This window comes from Pogona vitticeps, chromosome 14, assembly GCF_051106095.1.
Source record: "Pogona vitticeps strain Pit_001003342236 chromosome 14, PviZW2.1, whole genome shotgun sequence".
In the NCBI taxonomy this organism is placed as follows: Eukaryota; Metazoa; Chordata; class Lepidosauria; order Squamata; family Agamidae; genus Pogona; species Pogona vitticeps.
Window position 1 is genome coordinate 3016340 of NC_135796.1, and position 22968 is coordinate 3039307.

At 44.3% G+C, this 22968-nt stretch overlaps 1 protein-coding gene across 20 annotated transcripts in view; it reads left to right on the forward strand.

Moving 5' to 3' along the window:
* Nucleotides 1-21603, forward strand: part of EWSR1 (EWS RNA binding protein 1) — a 24275-nt gene extending 2672 nt beyond the window's left edge. Inside the window, exons 2-19 of one of the 20 annotated variants that reach the window (XM_078381582.1) lie at nucleotides 3230-3266; nucleotides 3450-3501; nucleotides 5068-5194; nucleotides 5467-5484; nucleotides 9330-9516; nucleotides 10038-10202; nucleotides 11242-11453; nucleotides 12027-12219; nucleotides 15246-15283; nucleotides 15852-15884; nucleotides 16503-16621; nucleotides 16960-17089; nucleotides 17432-17554; nucleotides 17676-17853; nucleotides 18254-18351; nucleotides 18430-18492; nucleotides 20698-20953; nucleotides 21195-21603. In XM_078381582.1, coding sequence (XP_078237708.1) covers nucleotides 3230-3266; nucleotides 3450-3501; nucleotides 5068-5194; nucleotides 5467-5484; nucleotides 9330-9516; nucleotides 10038-10202; nucleotides 11242-11453; nucleotides 12027-12219; nucleotides 15246-15283; nucleotides 15852-15884; nucleotides 16503-16621; nucleotides 16960-17089; nucleotides 17432-17554; nucleotides 17676-17853; nucleotides 18254-18351; nucleotides 18430-18492; nucleotides 20698-20953; nucleotides 21195-21234 — 2069 coding nt within the window. In that variant the 3' untranslated portion in view covers nucleotides 21235-21603. Of the gene's footprint in view, nucleotides 1-3229; nucleotides 3267-3449; nucleotides 3502-5067; nucleotides 5195-5466; nucleotides 5485-9329; nucleotides 9517-10037; nucleotides 10203-11241; nucleotides 11454-12026; nucleotides 12220-14019; nucleotides 15171-15245; nucleotides 15284-15851; nucleotides 15885-16502; nucleotides 16622-16959; nucleotides 17090-17431; nucleotides 17555-17675; nucleotides 17854-18253; nucleotides 18352-18429; nucleotides 18493-20697; nucleotides 20954-21194 lie in introns of those variants that run through there. The other 19 variants (XM_078381583.1, XM_078381584.1, XM_078381585.1 and 16 more) reach the window with 19 other exon arrangements.
* Nucleotides 21604-22968: the final 1365 nt, after the last annotated feature.

Consider the following 22968-nt stretch of genomic DNA (forward strand, 5'->3'; position numbering starts at 1 on the left):
AAGTAAAAGGGTAATTATGTTTTGAGAACCTAGTGAGGAGGAAAGAAGTGATAAATTTTGGAATAGAATAAGGCGAGGTGGAAGCTATTTAAAAGGACCTTCTTATGACCCCTTGGTGGTTTTAATTGTTGTTTTCCTAACTTTGCCCTGTGGAGGACTCTAGGCATACTTATCTCTTTGGATAGTTAATAAAGAGCAAGTTATTACATTCTAAAATATATATTCTCTTAATAGTGGGTTTTTTTTGTATTCCACATGAACTAGACTAGACCTATTCAGATGGTGTTGCCTAAGGAAAAACATAAGTGGAATAGTAGCAGACTTCAAGTGGACAAACTGGGGGAGAATTGAAATTAACCTGATCCTAGTCTTGCCTGTATTAAAGTCAATTCTCAGTTGTGTTCGGAAAGGTTTACATTGAGATTGTGGTTTGCATAGATAACAAATAGGAACTGTGGTACAACACAGAAAACTTCTGTAGAACTTTACCCCTAAGGTTTCTTGGTTGAGAACTAGGCCTCAGTCTGTTTTCGCAGATTACTGCTAATGATTTTTATGTACAGTGGTGCCTCGCGTTACGACGTTAATTCGTTCCAGCGAAATCGCTGTAGAACAAAAACATTGTAAAGCGAAATTAAAAAGCCCATAGAAATGCATTAAAACCCGATTAATGTGTTCCTATGGGCTTGAAACTCACCATCCAGCAAAGATCCTCCATAGCGCGGCCATTTTCGCTGCCCGTGCAGCGAGGAATCCATCCCAGAAAACAGCGGGCGGCCATTTCTTTTACCTGGCGGCCCTTTTGAAAACGCCGATCAGCTGTAGGAAAATCGTCGTTTTGTGAGAATCGGTTCCCGAAGCAGGGAACCGATCATCGCAAAGCAAAATTCCCCCATAGGAAACATCGTTTTGCAATCGCAAAAACTTCGTTGTTATGTGATTTCGTCGTAAAACGGAGCGCTCGTCTTGCGAGGCACCACTGTAATTTCTTGAGACCCTGAACTACCCAAAAGTTCTCAAGGGAGAATCAGGGTCAGGAATTGTCAGCTTTTACCTGAAGGTCAGGAATTGCCAACAAACTACAGGTACTCATTTGTTTAAAGAAAAGCATGGACAGATGGAATGGGCAAAAGCTTATGGGATTTTTTATTTTGTACGTGGTTTTGCAGCAGATCTTAACTTTGTTGCAACAGTGTACTAGTCCATTGAGTCCTATTACAATGAAGCCTCTTTAAATTTTGAACTTTGGTTGCATTTTAACAAACACTCATAGGGTCAAATTTATTTAAAAGGTTGAAGTATTGATCCAGACAAGGATCGAATGGCTTGAGTTGTTTTGGGGGTTTCCCCTCCATTGTGTATCTTTTATTGCAGTGTGGAAACTTGGGAACATATTTCAGAAAAAGTATTGGCAGCAACTATGAAATTATTCAAATTTATAATCTATATGTGGATATATGGCAAAATAAGTACAAGCCAAAGATTCTCAGAGTTGATGAAATCACGTGACATTGCCATAGTTTTGGTCAAAGACTTCATAATTCCGGTTGCTGCAAAGGCTTTTACACTGAGTACTGGTTGCTGTAACTACTCAGTCTACGTATTTATTTATTAAACTTATACCCTGCCCAGCTATTGGTGAGCCACTACTCAGGACAGCTACGCAAAATTAAACACAGGTAGAGAAACAAAATTTTAAAAAATAATCATGAGGAAAGAAACGAACAAGTCCCCATTATCAAACATCTGATTCACAGGATGGCAAATTAAACTGATTAAATACAAAACAATAGATATAGAGCCGCCACAGAGATACCAAGAAAATTAAATTAAAGAGTACAGTGGTGCCCCGCATAGCGAGGTTAATCCGTTCCGGATTAACCGTCGCTATGGGGAAACATCGCTATACGGAACGGAAAACGCCATAGAAACGCATTAAACTTAGTTTAATGCGTTCCTATTGCTCTGAAACTCACCGTTCTGCGAAGTTTCTCCATAGCGCCGCCATTTTCGCACCCTCGGTAAGCGAGGGCAGGGAGCGAAAATGGTGCGGGCGGCCATTTTCTGCACCCGGTGGCCATTTTGGAACCGCCGATCAGCTGTTCCCAAAATGGCCGCCGGGTGCAGAAATGATCACAATGCGATGTTTAGCCTATCTAAACATTGCAATGCGATCGCATTAGCGACCCCAAAAAGGGTTGCTATGCGGATTATTCGTTAAACGGTGCGCTCGTTAAGCGAGGCACCACTGTACTGGGGTTTTATATCAAACATTACGGATGGTATGAAGTTTGGCAGTAGGAGGAGTTGAGGCAACTATAGAATTTATGGTAATTTAGTTGTTGATATATAAGAATATACCTGATTTTTAAAAAACACCAGAAAGCACATTTTTCTGACTTCCTTTTGATAACTATTGAGCTTTTTGTCATCTTTAGCATATAATTGCCCTCCATCTCCTGATAAAAGGGAGTACAGTGGTGCCTTGCTTAACGGGCGCCCCGTTTAATGATGAATCCGCATAGCGATGAAGATTTTGCGATCGCATTGCGATGTTCCCTATGGGGAAAAATTGCTTTACGATAATCATGGGGAAGCGATCATTGCAGACGCCCAATTTTTGCCCAGCTGATTGGCGGGGCTTCGGGATGATCACGGGGAAGCGCTTCCGCCCCATCATCCCGAAGCCCCGCCAATCAGCTGGGCGAAAATGCGGGCTTTGGGATGAGGGGGGGAAAGCGCTTCCCCGCGATCATCCCAAAGCCCCGCCGATCAGGTCAGCAAAAACGGGGCGTTTACAATGATCGCGCGGAAGTGATCATCGCAAACGCCCCATTTTCACACAGCTGATCGGCAGTTCCAAAATGGCCACCAGAAAAATAAAATGGCGACCGCTGTTTTGCCTTGCTTTAGAGGGACCGAAAATGGCCGCCCCTATGGAGGATCTTCGCATAAGGTCAGTTTTTAAGCCCATAGGAACACATTAAACACGTTTTAATGCGTTTCTATGGGCTTTTAAAATCGCTTAATGACGAAATCCCTTAACGACGTTTTTCCTAGAACGGATTAACGTCGCTAAGCGAGGCACCACTGTACAAATTATTACATGGGTGGTTAATAGAAATAAGGCAATAGAATTATAACAGATTCTGAACTTACATTTTGAGCTGTTTGAATATTTTTTGCTATGTGTTATGTTTGATATTCTTTTTTTCTTTACCACCTGCAGATTATAGTACCTACACTCAAGCTGCAGCCCAGCAGGGGTAAGTTTCTCTGAAGATAATAGACTATTCTGCAAAGTTGGTTTATAATTTCTATGGTGTATTGTCTGCTTGAGGAACGTGGTAGATTTTTAACAATGGAACATATTGCATTGAAGAATTTAATTTCTTCTCAAAGCTATTGCATTTTAAACCTTGAAATTTCTTGTATTTTTTTTTCTGCAGCTACGCTGCTTATGCAGCTCAGCCAACTCAAGGATATGCACAGACCACCCAGGTAAAATGTAACTGTAAAACACTTTCACAGTGAAAGGAAAAGAAACTGTGTCACTTCAAAGAAAACTTGTGAAATGTGTACTGTGTCTGCTCCCAAAAACTAACATGTGGTATTGATTTTTAAAACACTTGGGTAAATGCATTTACATTGCCACAGGTATATTATTCAGGAAACTCCATTATTTAGTCATGATGTTGCTGTCTGCCCTTGGGCAAGGCACACAAAACTGCCTATTCATTCCTGTTCCTGTCCTGTTCAAGCTGCTGCAGCTCTTTTCTGCCTAGCTGTCTATGACAGACTATAGACCTTGTGGAACGGAGCATATATTGGCCAAAAGTAAGGTGGGGAGACAAAATGGGAACTGATTTGTTACTTAAACTTCATGTAAGATTTTCCCTTTTGCAGTCAGTGAATGTTTTAAGATGCTGTATAAGATTAGAGAGTGATAATTTGTACAAGTACTGTTAAAAAAGTTTTTATTTTTAATACCATAAATTGAGTATTTTTAGTGCATCCCTGGGAAACATTAAAACTTTTGTTGCAGATAGTAAAGTACAATGGATGTGGATAGAATAGTAAGGTCAGCTGCCATGGTACTATGCCATGGAACCATGGCACATTGCTACTATAACGATTGCTAGAAAAGGTGTTAGGAGCCTTAACACAGAAATGAGATCTATTTATTTTTTTTAAAAAAATTAAATCATTTTTAAAATTTTGATATTTTACAATTTAAATTGTGTTTTAAATCATATCCCTCCTGGACCTGTAATGTTACCATTTAAAAAAAAAAAAGAAAGAAAAGAAAGCTGTGTGCTTCAGGCAAGCATTCTGTATATGGTTTTTGTTAGTTGTCACAGAATACTTAGGTTTTCCTATGTTGTCTGCTAGAATGTTGGTCTGTATTAAACATGAATGACAGACTAAAAAGATTTGGATTCATGCAGTGACCAAGAATAGGTGTTGGTTTTTGATAACCTGATGTATACTTCTTTCTGCTTTTCCTTATACCCCTGTGGTTTTGTATTCTCATGGGCGCCCCGTTTAACGACGAATCCGCATAGCGATGAAGATTTTTAAAAATTGCGATGTTTTAAATGGGAAATAATCGCTTTGCGATGATCGGTTAACTGTTTCGCTTACCGATTATTGCATAGCGATGATTTCCCAACAGCTGATCGGTGGTTCCAAAATGGCCGCCTGCTGTTTTCGCGCCAATTCCTCGCTTACCGGGCAGCAAAAATTGCCGCCGTATGGAGGATCTTCACTTTAAGGTGAGTTTTAAGCCCATAGGAACGCATTAAACGGGTTTTAATGCATTCCTATGGGCTTTTTATTTTTGCAAAGCGACGAAATCGCTTTGCAGCAATTTTTGCTGCACGGATTATCGTCGCTATGCGGGGTACCACTGTATTTTGATCTGCCTGCCAAGGAAATTGTTTGCAGTGAGATTTCACTGTTCTTCCTCTGTTATATATGACTATAGACTTCTTGATGAAAGTACCGGTATCTTAAAATCTGTTGTGTGGAATGCAGAGTTAAAAGGACGCCTTTCCTTCTTTGTAGCAGGCCTACGGGCAGCAAAGCTATGGAACCTACGGGCAGCCCACTGATGTCAACTATACTCAAGCTCAGACGACTGCTACTTACGGGCAAACTGCATATGCAAGTTCCTATGGGCAGCCTCCCACTGGTACGTGTTCCTGTGTTCCTTTTACCCTGGAGGCTGTAAATAATGTGAGAGAGGAAATTTAAGCCATTGGTGAAATTTCACTAGAATGGGTACTGGACTGAATCGCACAGAGGCTAAAGCATTGTTGCTTATTGCTTTTAAGTTAGTGATATGTCAGTGTTCCTGGGGTACAGCACTTCTTTAATCTTCCTATTGCTTGAGGATGAGTCCTTCAAAACTGCTTGCCTATTCTGATGGTACGCTCTCTACTTCTTGTCTTTTGCTTTCCACAGTAGAAGGGACCAGCACAGGTTTGAATATCCTGCTCAATTTTGCATGAGAAATGCTATCCATTTGTCTAAACCTATGGTGTTAACCCTTTGGGAGTTCTTGTATTCTAGCAGTAAACTTTACACTCTACTTAGCCAGGGTCATTCAGTGTTTGCTATGCAGAAGTTTCAAGTCTGTGTAAGGAGAGCTGTTTATGAGTGCTTTCTGGCTACTCTGTTGTATGGCTAAAATTTGTGTATTGAAATGACAACTAAGGGTGAAGTCAAGTCAACTTGACTGTAATTTCTGTTCCTGAAGGGTGAACAGCATGATTAGACATACTGAGCTATAGCCATCTGTGCATGTTCCATGTTAGGCATCAGTTTCCATGTATCATAAACACTACATTCTTTTGCTTGTGTTGTTAAAACTAGCATTCTGTTCCTCGTAATTATTTCAGTGTCTCAAATTGACAATCTGAAGGAACCATCAGAGCCCATTGCTACATTGTCTTAATTCAAGGTGCATGAAAAAAACACTGTTGAAAGCATCTCAACAGTTACTTTAGGATGTGTGTCTCTTATGCTCAGGAGAAATACCACTATGTAGCAGATTAGAGTTTAAACAACAGTGGTGAGGCAACTGAAGAGAGTAGGGGAAAACCACTGGGCTAGTCAGGTATAATCTAAACCAAATCCCTTATGAATACACAGTGGAAATGGAGAACAAATTTATGTAACTAGATTTGGTGGACAGAGTGCCTGAAGAACTATGGATGGAGGCCCATAACATTGTACAGGAGGCAGAAACAAAAAAACATCCCAAAGAAAAGGAAATGCAAGAAAGCAAAGTGGCTGTCCAACGAGGCCTTACAAATAGAGAAGAGAAGGGGGACAAAATGCAAGGGAGGTAGGGAATGTTACAGAAAATTGAATGCAGACTTCCAAAGAATAGCAAGGAGAGACAAGAGGGCCTTCTTAAATGAATAGTGCAAAGAAATAGAGGAAAATAATAGAAAGGGGGAAACCAGAGATCTGTTCAGGAAAATCAGAGATAGTAAAGGAACATTTTGTGCAAAGATCGACATGATAAAGGACAAAAATGGGAAGGACCCAGCAGAAGCAGAAGAGATCAAGAAGAGGTTGCAAGAATACACAGAGGAGTTATACCAGAAAGATCTGGATGCCCCAGACAACCCAGATAATGTGGCTGCTGACATTGAGCCAGACATCCTGGAGAGTGACGTGGGCCTTAGAAAGCCTGGCTAACAACAAGGCCAGTGGAGGTGATGGCGTTCCAGTGAAACTATTTAAAATCTTAAAAGCTGACGCTGTTAAGGTGCTACACTCAATGTGCCAGCAAGTTTGGAAAACTCAGCCGTGGCCTGAGGACTGGAAAAGATCAGTCTACATCCCAATCCCAAAGAAGGGCAGTGCCAAAGAATGCTCCAACTACCATACAGTTGCACTCATTTCACATGCTACCAAGGTTATGCTCAAAATCCTACAAGGTAGGCTTCAGCAGTATGTGGACCGAGAACTCCCAGAAGTGCAAGCTGGATTCCGTAGGGGAACTCGAGATGAAATTGCTAACATGCGCCGGATTATGGAGAAAGTCATAGAGTTCCAGAAAAACATCTACTTCAAAAGCCTTTGACTTTGTGGACCACAGCAAACTATGGCAAGTCCTTAAAGAAATGGGAATGCCTGACCACCTTATCTATTTCAAAGCGTGCTGCTTGCTGCTGAGAAACCTATACGTGGGATAGGAAGCAACAATTAGAACTGCATATGGAACAACTGATTGGTTCAAAATTGGGAAAGGAATACGACAAGGCTGTATATTGTCCCCTCTTATTTAACTTACATGCAGAATACATCATGCAAAAGGCTGGACTGGAGGAATCCCAAACCAGAATTAAGATTGCTGGAAGAAATATCAACAGCCTTAGATATGCAGATGATACCACTCTGATGGCAGAAAGTGAGGAGGAATTAAAGAACCTCTTAATGAGGGTGAAAGAGGAGAGTGCAAAAAACAGTCTGAAGCTCAACATCAAAAAAACTAAGATCATGGCCACTGGTCCCATCACCTCCTGGCAGAGAAGGGGAAGATATGGAGGCAGTGACAGATTTTACTTTCTTGGGCTCCATGATCACTGCAGATGGTGACAACAGCCACAAAATTAAAAGACTCCTGCTTCTTGGGAGGAAAGCGATGACAAACCTTGACAGCAAAAAGTAGAAACGTAGTAAAAAGTAGAAACGTCACCTTGCCGACAAAGGTCCATATAGTCAAAGCTATGATTTTCCCAGTAGCGATGTGTGCAAGTGAGAGCTGGACTATATAGAAAGCTGACCGCCGAAGAATGGATGCTTTTGAACTGTGGTGCTGGAGGACACTGTTGAGAATCCCCTGGACTGCAAGGAGAACAAACCTATCCATTTTGAAGGAAATCAACCCTGAGTTGCTCACTGGAAGGACAGATCCTGAAGCTGAGGCTCCAGTACTTTGGCCATCTCATGAGAAAAGAAGACTCCCCAGAAAAGACCCTGATGTTGGGAAAGTGTGAAGGCAAGAGGAGAAGGGGACGACAGAGGATGAGATGGTTGGGCAGGGTCACTGAAGCAACCGACATGAATTTGACCCAACTCTGGGAGGCAGTGGAAGACAGGAGGGCCTGTTATGTTCTGGTCCATGGGGCCTAGAGCTAGAGGTGTTTTTACCTAGCAAACCTCTTTGTCTCTAAAGACAATATATCTTTCTGGCTGTCCAGTTAAATGATTTTTCCCCCTTTTTTGCTGCCCCCTAGTATGTTTTAGATACCTTATTGACAAGGCAAACCTTGAATCCTCTTATGGGGAGAAAGGCAGTTTATAAATGAGACTAAATAAATAAAAATAAGGCAAGTTGTTGAATCCTTTGATAGAACTGAGCCTATGATATTGTATGAGTCTCATATTTTTAATGCCCTCTCTCAAGTTCCCTCTATAGAAAAATAATCATATGCCATCAAGTCAGTTCTCACTTAGGGCAACCCTTTTAAGGGTTTTCCAGCTAGCGAATACTCAGAAGCAGCTTACCTTTTCTTTCTTCTGGGATGCCCTGAGGCTGCACATTTTGCCCAAGGCTGGCTCTTCTGGGATGCACAGTGAGACATTGAACTCCCAACATCTGAATCCACAGCCAGAGACCTAACTCACTGAGCTGTCAAGCCACCTGTCAGGAATTGGGTTATGCTAGACCGTCTGCAATTCGATGTTTTTAAAATACGTTTTTAGTTTACCTAGTGGACTTGTTTAATTTGATGTGATGCACCCAAATCTCTAGCATTTCATTTTGCTTATTATCTGGAATGACATAGCTTGACATTTTATAATAGAATTTGAACAGTAGCTGGTGAGAAATTTGAGAAGATGCTGTTTTCCATTCCACAAATGAGGACATAGAATCATAGAAAAGTGACGTTGGGAGGGGCCTTAACAAGGCTGTCAAGTCCAATCCCCTGCTCAGTGCAGGAATACATGTCGTAGCTAACAGATAAAACCTTGTCCATTCTGCCTGTTTCTCCTGTAGAGTGTGAAGGCACTTGTTGCGCCACAGTATGTGGAAATAATTTTGCAGAAGTATGTGTTGCATGGATGTGCGTTGTAAAAATAGTTCCTTCTGGTGCGCTAGCTGAAATGGATTTTATACCCATATTTCTAGCAAGAGCGTACTCCTGCCCTTGCCTTGGCAAACATGAACTCTTTTATTTTCATAATCTCTTGATTTTGTGGAGAATGTTCCATTAGAGGCCTTAATGTGTATATTTGAACAGTCAAAAATAAGCCGAAAGATGGGGAAGCGAGCTGCTCCTTAAGATTTCCTCTCTCTTTTTTTGCAGGTTACACTGCCCCGGCTGCTGCCCAGGCTTATAGCCAGCCTGCCCAGGGATATGGCACTGCTGCTTATGATACAACCACAGCTACAGTTACCACCACACAGGCTTCTTATGCAGCCCCGTCTGCTTATGGCACTCAGCCTTCCTATGCTTCCTATGGGCAGCAGCCAGCAGCAGCTGCACCTACAAGGTAATATTCAAGCAGAGAACGGTAGATTTACGATCAGAGCAAAATGATAACATGCTCTTTGTTCTGAGAAAGTATTTTGAGTATAACTCTGAGGCTACTCTTCCTCTTCTTGATCCTTTTCTGTGCTGTTCTGATGACTCTTGATTTGCAGGTAATTTTCCATATATGTAGGTTTTGTGAGTAATCCATCTTTCTCTCTTCTCCAACTGTTCTTCTCCGGTAATACATTTGTGGCTGAAATTCTGTTGCTTAGCATAGTAGGTGACAGCTGAAATAGTCCCATTGGCTCAATGGGAGTTGCAGAGGAGTGATCTTCACTGATTCAATGGGCCTACTCTAGCTGTGACTTACACTAAGCAACAGGATTTCAGCCACTAATGAGTCTAATCCTGAGAGCATGAAACATTACTGAATTATTTTCTGGGTAAAATTATATCTAGAAGCTGTACATGTGATTGCCATGTCCCACCTTAAAAGGGGTTTGTATGAAATGTAGCTTCATTGTTGGATTTCATTTTTAGACCCCAAGATGGCAGCAAACCTGCTGAGACTAGCCAGACTCAGTCGAGTACAACAGGCTACAGCCAGCCTAGTCTAGGTTATGGGCAGAGTAACTACAGCTATCAAGTCCCTGGAAGTTACCCCATGCAGCCAGTTACTGCACCTCCATCCTATCCGCCCACCAGGTGAGTTTTCTGGAAGCCTTAATAGAAAAGTATTAAAAACAAATTTGCATAATCCTATTATAAATTTAGGCCAGTGAGTAAGGAAGTTGGTGTAAATTTCAACAGTAAATTGCAAAAAGTTACAAAATTGGTGCAGACATTTCCACTTGTCTACTGAGTTGTGAGACTTGGTGCACAAGAGGCAAAGCCTCTGCTGACTTCTTAATTTAGGGCAATCTGCCACTGGGATTTATGCTAAATGAGTAGCACCAGGGGACGACTAATAGACTAATACGATTCTGGTCAATGTTTCTATTGTGATGCGTCAGTCAAAGCAAAACGACTGCCAGACCTTTATTTATCTTCCATGTGGCATGTGGAGCCAAGGTTCTTGGTAAGTCCATTGCATTGACATGGAGAGTGACCACCTGAGAGACCTTTTCTTCTCTGGATGGCATTGTGGTAGTGGAAGACCTTCAGAAAACTCCTTCCTAGTCCTAGCAGACTTAAAAGCATGTAGGACCGTTCAAAGAAGTGGTTTTCTTATGCCATCTGCTTTGTTGTAGTGCCCTTTGCTGTGGCATATTATTAACAGATGGCCTAATTCTGAGAGCTTGTGTACTGTTGAATTATGTCAACCACATTCTCCTGTTCCCAGGCTTATTTTAAAAAAACCTGAGCAGTAAATAGTGTCGATACAGTTAATGTTGAAAATGGCCTCCAGGAGATTAAAACATCAGTGAAAACTGTAGCAGCCTCATAGAAGCAATTACAGTAGCTGCAGACTGGCAAGGATCGGATTCATGCAGTTGCCAGTCCGATAAGAATATAATCACAACAGCTTTCTGATACGCAAATACTCTGAGAAAGATCTAGAGGTTTGCTTTTCTGTCTTGGCTCAATTCATCAATGGTGGTCAGTGGAATATCCGGTCTAGCTCAGAGTGGGAAGGCCAAGCTGTGCTGTTTTTTTATTTGTTTGTGTGTCATTCTGGCTTTGCAGGTGTGAACCCTATCCTAAGACTTGCTTTCTTTCCTTTTGACACACTTTCCTCCCCTAGTTACTCCTCTTCGCAGCCAAGCAGCTACGACCAGAGCACTTACTCTCAGCAGAGTAGCTACGGACAGCAAGGCAGCTACGGACAAGGAGGTGGCTACGGGCAGCAAAGCAGCTACGGGCAGCAGCCTCCCACCAGCTACCCACCTCCCACTGGATCCTACAGCCAGACTCCAAGCCAGTACAGCCAGCAGGGCAGCAGCTATGGGCAACCGAGTGAGTGTCCACAAAAAGATGCTAAGATTAAAATATCTTCAGCCAAAGATTAGTGTTGCCTGTGAAGGGAGATATTCTGCTTTGAGGGGAAAAGCTTTCGTATCTATCAAGTTGACTCTTATTTCTGGCAGTCTGTACTTGATTTTTACGTTCCCCCCCCCCAGCTTTTCACTTTCTGTATTTACAATCTGTTTTCAGTTACCCAATTAGTTGACATGTAGTTTTAGTTTAAATATGCATAATAATAGAAAGCACGTGCCTCTTGTGTTCTCTTGTTTGAACTTAAGCCATCATTGTGACAAGGGGATATTGTGCCACTGGATTGGTAGGGATTGGACTGTGGCCCAGCAGAGTACCCCCTTTGCAAAGTCAGTTGAAGCAGGCTCTAGCCTGCCTTTCACCCAGCGCTTTGAATGTTTAGTGGGTGTTTAAATTACTGCTGCCATCTCTTATTGAAAGCTACTGTGTGTTTACATCCTAGAATCACAAGACAAGGGTAGAGGTTGGAAGAAAATGGGTAACTTTTAAGCCATTTTGTACCTTCCCTGAAATTGCAGTAATAATACTCCTTAGGTTCATTCCGTCAAGACCATCCCAGCAGCATGGGTGTGTATGGCCAGGACTCTGGAGGCTTTTCAGGCCCAGGAGAAAGCCGGAACTTGAGTGGCCCTGATAACCGGGGCAGGGGAAGAGGCGGGGGATTTGATCGTGGAGGCGTGAGCAGAGGTGGGCGGGGAGGAGGAGGAGGAGGCCGCGGCGGAATGGGGTAAGAGCAAACCTTTTATTCCTCTCATCTAATGTGATTTTGCCCCATAGGGTGTACAAATGGAAAGAAGGGCTGAAAGGGCTGCACCCCACTTTTCCATGGATATTATTTGGCCCACAGCAGGTCCATGTTCTAAGCAGTGATCCATGGAAATATCTTGATAGAGGGGCTAGGGGCAGGATGCATTTTGCCTGCGGCTGGTTGGAGAAGGAGGGGTCTTGGGGGTTAAAATGGCAAAACTTTCAGCTCCCTTCCACGATTAACAGAGGGGAATCCTCTGGATTTACAGTCTTTGGGTTGAACACACACACACATCCCTTGCAAGCAGTCCACATGCCTTTCTTTCGTCCTTGCCGGTGTCAGACATTGCAGGTATGTACCGTGATCTCTGCTCTTTTTGCAAAGCACTTCCTTACCCTAGCTCTGCTTGCTCTAGGCCAGGGGTCTCCAAACTTTTCAGCATGAGGGCCACATCATATATGTTCCACATTTTCAAGGGCCGAAGAAACTTGCATGCATGCACAGGCTGAAGGGAACGGACCTGAGGCCTGCCTGAGCCTGCGACATTCGCTGGGCCAGATAAAAAGGCAAGGCGGGCCGGATGTGGCCCACGGGCTGTGGTTTGGAGACCCCTGCTCTAGGCAGTTGCTCTCTGAGCTACTCTCAGAGCTGAACGGGTGGTGTCTGTACTCTTCCAAGTCCACAGCTCTACAACTGTAGCCCTTGCAGGCATGCAGGTTGCTCTAGAGCCTGAAGGCATTCCGCCCTCACGGATGGGAGCGCTGCTCCCCACTGGAGCTCTCGGGTGTCCCAGTTCAGTTTGCCATTTGGAGTGATGGCACAATCTGATTTGGCAAGCCTTGTTTGGTCCCTGTTTTCCATGACTGTTTTGTTTAAGGTAATGACAGACGGTGGTCAACTGAGATTTTGTAATAAAGGGTGCTGTTGTGTGTGTTCCATCCATGTATACTAAACTATGCAGAGTGTTTAGGGGTTTTATTTTTATATAGATATATATTTCATTATATTATGCTTTATATTAAATTTAAATATTTTTGTGTATCTATAAAAAATAAAGAGATTAGAATAAAGAACAGGGAGGGTTGGGGGGTGAAAGTTGCAGTTGTTAATACTGGTACTTCCAGACCCATTGTATCTGATTTGGCTAGCAAAAAAGTCACTCTGCATAGTTAAAAAAAAAGTATCCTGGTGATTTGAAATCTTTGACATCAACTGCTTTTATTTCTTCAAAATGTGTTCCATTAACGACCAAGCTTTTTAACATATTAAAGCATATAACCCATTCAGATTGGCTTGAATGGAAAAGGGCTCCTTAGTTCTGTAAGATTTCATTTATTAGGTTTTCCTAGATGTGTTTAAAGTAAAAATAGACACTTGAAATGACGATCACCACATCTTTTTTTTTAATTTTAAAAATGCCTACAACCCAAACCTGCGATTGAACTTTTTTTTTTAATCCAGGGCACTCAGGTTTGAACTGCTGTGCTTAAACTGAAAATTGCTGTGGGACATGTAATTTTGCTGTTGGCAGTAAAATCTGCATCACTGGGTTGGCTTCTTCAAAGGATTAGATATACGTAGGTTACCAAAGGGTTGGTGGGAATAGGGAAGATATGCCTTTTTGCTATGGTGTGGTGATGCGTTTCAGTGTCTCTCCTGCAGGTAAGGAGCCCAATGTTCTTAAAATGCCCTTTTTCATTGCCTCAATATTTTTATATTTTCACTGGCTGTTAAACATGGAAACTTTTTAACATGCTTTGTCGCATTTATATGCTACAGGTTACAAAGTGAGAGCCTTGTATACACTTCAATACTTAAAAAGTACCCGTACTCAGTACTCAGCCGGCAGCATATTGAAAAGTGGGACTAGACACGGTGTCCATATGGAGAGGAAAAAATATACATAGAATATTTTTAACCAAATGTGTTCAATTGTATAAATGGAAACCTTCTGTAACTTTGGTAACTGCATATAGTACTTCATGTTTGGTAATGAAACTAGAGGGGAGGTGTAAATAACTTTAGAATTGTGTAACATTAAAAGTGTAAACATCTGTTTAAAAAAGGATACATTACAATATATGGTTATATTTAGTTTGGGGTTAATAGAAGCAAAGCTGCATGCAACAGCTTGGAATTGTTTATAGTAAATCTTTTACGGGTTAAAGATGCAATACTTGCTAACAGGCAGTGGTTCTTCTCTCTCCTTACTTCTATCCAAACAATTTTTCCATCATGCACCCCCAAATTCATTTTTAGTGACTATTATTTGGGTACATTTTTCCCACAAATTATGTTTCTGGCTTCGCCCTCCATTGAAATAGATACTGGTTTTCTTATCGGTTCCATATGTTGTGTCCACAAAGCTGCACCCTTAGACCTTAGAATTGGGTATATTCTGTAAGCTCTCCTTCCACAGAGAATGTTAAATCCAGTAGTGACCTGAATGTATGGTTTCTAGTCATTGTCAACTGATCTGTGTTCTAGGGTTTGCTGTCTTTTTATTTTATTATTTTTTCCTGTTTTTTTTATTATTATTTTTGAATTGTTAATGTTAAAGGTTCTCCATGCAAGAGCTTGACTTGGTCTCCCACTGGGGAAGGGACGAGGGTGCAACTTTATGTACGCAAAAGGAGGAGGGAGTTGACACGTAGGCTATTTTCGCGTGTATATTTTTACAATATATAGAGATACAGAAAATTCCACTTATTTCTTGTCGCTAAGTATTGCATGTTTAACGCCATGGGTGATGAAAGGGTCCGACTGCCAAAGCGCCAAGGTGTCCAAACCCAGGCGAGCAAAGGTTACGTGTGTAAAGGAAATAAGAACACGCTGCCCTGAAGAAAAGGCCTAGTGACGAGATGAGAGAGAGAAAGAGAAAGACAGACAGATGCATTGTTTGGATATGTTTAGCCAGTGCCCTTCTTCCCTGTGAGCCCCAGAGGCTCCGAGCGGTACTGGCTTTTTAAAGGGAAAGGCCTTCATTTCTTCGTTTATCCCCCCAGCAGCGCTGGAGAGCGAGGTGGCTTCAATAAGCCTGGTGGTAAGTTTTTGAGCATTACAATGGGATAGTGTTTAAAAAAAAATGCAGCCAGAAAATTTAAAAAAAAAATGATTAGTTTCCTAAGCGGCTAAGATGCCATATGCAACAAGTCTTTTAATGGGTACTGCCGGCAATGTCTAGGGGTTTATAACGGTTTAACCTATGGTGACAGAACAAAGGGTAAAACAAAAGGGTGATGCAATATTGAGAGAAATTACTTCTGTAATTTGGGGAAGGAATCACTTTTAAGAGGCTTTGGATTTCTTTAAAAAAAAAAATAAGTAACATTGGTAAACAAGCGCTGATTGGCCCAAGAAAGCCCCTTTAAAAACCAAGCGTAAATATCAAGTGGTGGTTTAGACGGCTGCTAAAATAGCCAGCTGATCCCAGCAGTGAATGTCTTAAAGGGTGTGCATTGCAAGTCTCTTTTGCAGTGCGGTCAGTTGGAGTTTTTGACCCACGCCATCACACGGTGGTTGTAAATAGGTAGCTGTGTGTTTGTCAGCCGCGTAGCTTGCAAGGCGTGCACTAACAATACCTTCTGTGGTTTCTTTTCCCTGGACGGCAGGACACATGGATGAAGGGCCAGACCTTGACTTAGGTAACTCAACATCATTATTAAAATGCCTGGTAGGGACTCCTCCATCATTCATTCCCTAGCATCTGTCTTTCCAATCTGCTCACCTGAAATTAAAAGGCAGGGGGTGGGGGCTTGTTGCTTGTTTTAATGCTGGGGGTTGACAATACAATGACACAATGGGGCCTAAGGTTGGTTGGTCAGCCCCTTCTACTTGTCTTGCTAGACAAAGTAGTTGCCTTGAATAAAGTGCCTCTTTATTCAAGCTAGCCTTTGCTTTCGGTGTTTTCTTTCTAAAGTCTCTGTTCCTAAAATGTCCCTTTTGCTGGCTGAAGTTAAGCTCAGTGTCATCCTTTGAAGCCAAGTTCCCTCAAGCATTGGCTGGTCTTTGTCTTGGGCTGACCTGGCTTGGCAGCCATCTGCTCTGTGTGGGACCCCCTGTTGCATATAGATCAAAGAAGCCATTCTGCTAGCAACCCAGCTGTTTACAGCTGGCTGGGATCTCTTCCATAGAAGGTACTCTTATGAGAAGGTGGGAGGTAGACCTTTTAGAGGGGTGAGCTAACGCTTCCATCCAGCAGCTGGGATGCATTTCTTGTGATCATCCAGTCAATAATGATGATGGGTTAATTGTCTCCACAGGCCCACCTTTAGACCTAGATGATGATGTTGATAACAGTTCAGTATACGTTCAAGGGTTAACTGACAACGTGACCTTAGAGGAGCTGACGGATTTCTTCAAACAGTGTGGTGTCGTTAAGGTATGTGACGTGATCTGCACGCTTCAAGAGTCAACCTTATTTGCTACATGGTAGTAGAACTGGCTGGAACAAATCCAGAGTCCCTGTGCATTTTGGCTTGCTCCCCCCCCCCCCAGTATATCTTTCATTGTTCTCAGAATGTTGGAGAAAGTAGCCAGGGCCTTCAAAAAAGAAACAATTTAAAACGTTATTGAAATTCAGTGTTGATGACAAGCATAAAACCCTTTTTTGTAGTCCCTTTGCTGAAGCCTCCTAGTGAATGCAACCTGAGGAAAGGGCTTCAGTTTGGCGTTGAATGCTTGCCAGGGCTATAGATCTGTACTTTGATCTCTGCCTAGATGAACAAAAGAACTGGACAGCCCATGATAACAATCTACCTGGACAAGGACACAGGAAAACCCAAAGGGGACGCTACTGTGTGCTATGATGACCCGCCAACTGCTAAAGCCGCAGTAGAATGGCTTGATGGTGAGTGAATTAAAACACCAAGCTGATGGAGGTACTTAAGAAGCCAAAGGTTAGAGGTTTAGTATCTAATGTAGCTTAGCGTATACGTAGGTAAGGCAGTAAACAGTGGGGCTTGTGCAACAAGCTTAGGTACAGATGATGTAACCTGAGGGTTGTGGGCCATGATTTCCACAGAAACATGGCCTGATGGATGCTCAGTTCAGTGTTGTGGGAGAAAGTACAACCTCTGTTGTGAAAAGAAATGTGTGGGGATGGATGGATGGATGATGATGCTTCTTGATGTCACCATACCTCTAGCAGTGGAACTTTTCAGCACAGAAGCCTTCAATTTATGTCTTTCAGGTAAAGACTTCCAGGGCAGCAAACTCAAAGTCTCTCTTCCTCGGAAGAAGCTGCCATTGAACAGCATGCGAGGTGGAATGCCCCCACGTGAGCCACGTGGGATGCCTCCCCCTCTCCGTGGAGGTAACCTTCATAGATTGCAAGACACCCCCTTTCTTTAAAGCAGGATAAAGTTGCCTGTGTGCTTTGCACCTAAGAATCTGTGTTGCCATGTCGGCGGGCTAAATAAAGCTTGTCCTTTCAGGCCCTGGAGGCCCCGGGGGGCCAGGCGGTCCTGGTGGCCCAATGGGCCGAATGGGAGGCCGAGGTGGTGACAGGGGTGGCGGCGGCTTTGCCCCAAGAGGACCGCGGGGGTCCCGAGGAAACCCTTCCGGTGGAGGAAACGTCCAGCACAGAGCAGGAGACTGGCAGTGTCCCAACCCGTAAGTCACTCTGCTTTATCTCCCCACTTCCTCTCTCCTCCTCCTCCCCCCCCCCCCCCGGTATTTGTGTGCAGTGCTGCTCATGTAACGCTTGTCCAGATCTCATGGATGTGCATGTACTGCTAAAACCCATAGATTTTTTCCTGCCTTATCCCTTTGCCTGAATCAGTGACGTGGCAGGCAGAGGAAGTCAGCACTCTTCCCTCGGCCCGTCCTCTCAAGCCCCTCAGAGGGCTGTGGGTTCAAAGGCAGCTGGCCCGCAGCCGCCGACTCGCCTTCTCCCACAGGTGCTGAGAGTAAAGCGCCCGCCTGCCAGCCCAGCTCTAGTTTTGCCCTTGGTGCTGGAAGGGCGGGGGGGGGGACGTCCTTGGCATCTGCACTGAGCGCTTGTCCATTCCAGGGGATGCGGAAACCAGAACTTTGCCTGGAGAACAGAATGCAACCAATGCAAGGCTCCTAAACCGGAAGGCTTCCTCCCCCCACCCTTCCCGCCTCCAGGTACGTTCCTGTTGTCAGCGAGCTGGGGTGGGGTTCGGAATATTTGACACTGATCTCTGCTTATGTGATGTTCACAAGGTCCTGGATTCTTGCTTGGAAAACCGCTGCCACTTAGAGGGCTCATATACGGGACAAATAGTGGTAAGGGAATTGTACAGGTGGTATATTTTTCCTTCGTTTGTGTTTACACTTACTCAGGAGAGTCATGGGGACTGGCTGCCACATGATGCACACAATACGATGGCTCCCTGTGGGTGGTTGAAAATGCTGGCCAGGGATCCATGAGTTGCCGATGATGTTGGGGGAGCGTCCCATAGGATGCAGCTATTACGGTGGCCAACTTCAGGGGTTTTCGGGAGACTTTGGGCAAGGATGCGCCCAGGATGATTTTGTGTGGGGTGGGGTGGCAGCTGGAGGGGGAGGGGGGAGTATGCCCACTGTGGAAGACTCCAGAGGCTCATGGACATGTCTCCCTCATCCCGAGGGGCCTGCACCAGTTGGTAGCCTGTGCTTCGCATTTAGCCTGCCCAGAAATTGGATTTGCTCCACGTGGGTCCAAGCTGGTCGTAAGAATGGTGAGAGCTAAATGCAACACTGCTGGCCTTTTCATCAAATTACTGTGCTTGCCTACCTGTGGTCCCAGCAGTGTCCCTTTTCAGTATATCCTTGAAGTAATCACAGCACACTGTATTCACAACAGAGAGCTGTAGGTGTGCAAGATGCATGTGATGATCCGTGAGTTGTGTTGAAGAGTCTTTTTTGTAGGCAGACACGCCTTCCCCCTTGCCCATCGCCCCGTCTCTCTTGCCCTGATCTAATTAGTTTCTTGGGAAGACAGCAAGGCTGTGTGTCACACTCACTGTCTGGTTTGTTCAGGTTGCTTCTATGCTTGTCCTCAAAGGGGTTCTTGTGAAGGTAAGCAGAAGAAGACCTTTTGAAAACACAGCAGGCTGAACTCCAGTAGTGGGTTGCAAAGTGTAGACCCATTGAACCAGTGGAACTTGTATAGGTGTGTTAACTCACCTCTCCCCTACTGATTCGGTGGACCGACTCTCGTTACATCTTAGTGCTGGAACCTAGGAATTAAGATGTCAGCATAGCTGTAAGGAAGTTTTTCATTTATGATTCACTGGGATGGGCAAACAAGATCAGGTTTCAAGGCGGCAGGACGGAGCAGCAGGGGGAGGCGAGATCTGGCTACGGGTTGATTATTTCAAGGTCTGCTCTGCTCTAAATAACAGGCATTGGTCGATAATTACCTGGCAGCAAATGATACAGTCTGCTAGATTCCCTTCTGTGGGCACTTTTATGTTTTCACTGTGGTCTCGGTGGACACTTTGATCTTTTGTGCTCCAGTATTGGGGACATGTCGATCTTGCCTGTATTCCATGGAAACACAGAGGTAGCTTTTGAAATGTCACCTGCCATGCAGCTGCCCCTGCACCAGATAACCCCCCTTCTATTCTGCCCCGTGCGTTGCCGAAGGTGAATGGTTGTTTTTCTGCATTCCCTTTGGGCACAGCTCAGCAAATTGATTCCCCTTGATCTGTAATTATGGCCTGCTTTCTCAGGTCTCTCCCCCTGGCTTTAAGCCTGTCTGTCCTTAAAAGCTGACTGTGCACCTTTTTAGTTTTCATATTTGGGCTTGATTACTAGGCTGAGTGACAACTGCCTGTCAAGCCGTTTTGGTGTGTTAGATCTGGGATGTGAAAGCTCTTTGATCAGCTAATTCCTGCAAGTTGTAGTCAGCTAGTTAGTGTAACAAGTCATTTTAAGGTCCGACTTCAGGGTACATTGAAAATTTCCCTGTTCCTCATGAATAAGACACTGTATGCGTCTATCCTAGCGGAGGAAAGGATGGCTTCAAGGAAGCCGTTCTTCCTTCAGTTCCTTTCAGTAGAAACAGCTGATTCTGTGGAACACTCTGTGTTGAAATGTGAATATTTTATCTGTTCAATCTCCCTTGTGGAGATTTATGCAGAAGGCAGAAGTTCAGAGGGTGGGTGGTGGGTGGGTGTTACTTTGCTTGCAGCTATATCCTTGGCTGCAGTTTCTGTCTTGTGATGAAGGAGTAGATGCCATCTTTCTGGCCTTGGGTTGGAGTTTCCTAAGTTGGTAAGATACCAGCACTTGTATGGACACCCCAGATTGTTTTTGTTGTTGTCGTTGGCGGCTCCAGTCTGGCTAGAGAATGTTTGGCGGCCATTGAGTCCTGCTGCCAGTCCTTCAGAGACGGGCTCCCTGCTGGTACTTGTCCCATCCCGTTCCCCCCCCCCCCCCCCCGCTGTTGTGCTCCCCTGGAGCGGCCCTTTGCTCGAATGAGTGGTGCTGTCTTTCTCCCCTTAGGTGGTGATCGTGGCAGGGGTGGCCCCGGTGGCATGAGAGGCGGTGGCCGAGGGGGCCTCATGGACCGCGGTGGCCCCGGGGGCATGTTCCGAGGGGGCCGCGGTGGAGACCGAGGTGGATTCAGAGGCGGCCGAGGCATGGACCGAGGCGGATTCGGAGGGGGCCGCCGAGGAGGACCCGGTGGGCCCCCCGGGCCTCTTATGGAGCAGATGGGAGGCAGAGGCGGCCGACGTGGCGGACCAGGAAAGATGGACAAGTATGATTTGGGACCATGGGGCCAGCTGTGGGGCTGGCAGGGGCCCCAGGGCATTAGAGGGTGGGAAGGGAGAGGGTGGACGGTCAGGAGCAAGTGGGGGAAATCTGGACTGCAGAAGCTAGAAGGTGTGTGGGAGGGGGAGAGATATAGGGTGTGAGGTTAGTTCTGGCGTCCCCATTGCTCTTCCGGTGGAAAGACGCAGCCCTCACCATGGCTAATCTCGCATTCTTTCCTTCGCCAGGGGGGAGCATCGCCCGGATCGCAGAGACCGGCCATACTAGTGGCCCTGGGGTCCCTTCCTGCTGCAGGACTGCATTTACTACCAGATTTATTTTTTAAACCAGAAAAAATGTTTTAAATTTATAATTCCATATTTATAATGTTGACCACAACATTATGATGATTCCTTGTCTGTACTTAGTATTTTTCACCATTTGTGGAGAAACATTAAAACAAACTTAAATGGTAGTGTGCTGAGTTCTTCTTTTTTTTTTAAATGGTTGTTTAACTAAAAATCCCAGTAAGAAACCATTGTTTGTGAGCATGCTCAGTAAATCTGTGTGGAAGACCAGGAGGAAGACGACTAAATTGTAACAATGTTAATGGTTGTGATGTTTTTTAAATAAACTTCCAAATGTTTATAAATGCAACACCTCTTAGCATGTCTTCACATCAGCTCCAGCTCTGGCAGGAAAAGTGTGGCTCTCTGCTCCAGGAGCCGTGGTCCACGGAGGGCATTGGGATTTCACTACGGAGCTCTGTGTGACTCTGTGGTTTGCAGAGCGATGGGATGTGATAAGTGGAGGAATTTCACGGGCTGGGACAGGTCTGGGATGTACTTGCTAAAGTGCATCCTTTGTGCCCAGGAGCCAGATGGCAAAATGACCTACCTGTACATACTCGTCTCATCTTGCATTATGAGACTGGAATTGTTTGCACATTTTGTTGTTGATCCACACTGTCCCCTAGCTTTAAATAAAACCATCGAGCAAGTTAACTAGTAAACACATTTAACTGCTAGGTCTTTGTCATTTTTTCACTGGCTCGTACCTTGCCTGTCAAGAGTTTGAACAAGGTGTAGTGGGAAATTGTAAGGTTCCTCAAGAGGATCAGCTGTCAAAGTGGACTATCGTTGGGAGATTAATGCTGCTAAAATATTTCAGCTGCTACCTTCACAGGAAAAGATTCACGCAGAAATTGGAGATGGCAGGCGAGCTTGCTGCTCCTTCCTTGAGGTAATGACTCCTGCACCCGCTTCTCGAGGACACAGGGAGGTGGTGGTTACCTATAAACACCCAGTAGATTTGTAGTTCATCTGTTCTCCACTTGGCCTCCACTGCCTCTCCTAGATCATGTTTTAAGAGCGTAGTGGCCTGCAGAAAATAATCCCCTTCGGCAGCATCCAGTCATGTTTTTCCTCTTGCCTGGAGGAAGTGTCTGCTTGTAATCCTCTCTGCACTTTTTGATAAAAAAGTGGTGCTAATGGAACTTTCTCTCCATCAATAATGGCTTCTTCAGCAGCTCCCATGAAATGTGAGCCATTCATTACAGATTCAGTCCAACCCTGCATCAGGTACAGAATGGGAGGGAGGCCACTTTTTAAAAAAAGATGTGTTGATACAAATGAATGAAAGAACTGTACAGTAATTTGATTCTGTGCTTTTTAAACAGCGGTTTGGAAGCTCTGCCCAGATGGTGGTCAGCCGAGTCTGACAGCATACAGTGATGCCTCGCTTAATGAGTGCCCCGTTTAACGAAACCGCTTAGCGACGAAGAATTTGCGATAGAAAAAGTGATTGCATTGCGATGTTTTAAATAGGAAAAAATCGCATTGCGATGATCGGTAAGCTGTTTCGCTTACCAATTTATCGCATTGCGATCTTTTTCCTATAGCTGATCGGCGGTTCTAAAATGGCCACCAGAAAAAAAACATGGCCGCCTGCTGTGTTTTGGGACGGATTCCTCGCATACCGGGCAGTGAAAATGGCTGCCGTATGGAGGATTTTCGCTTAAAG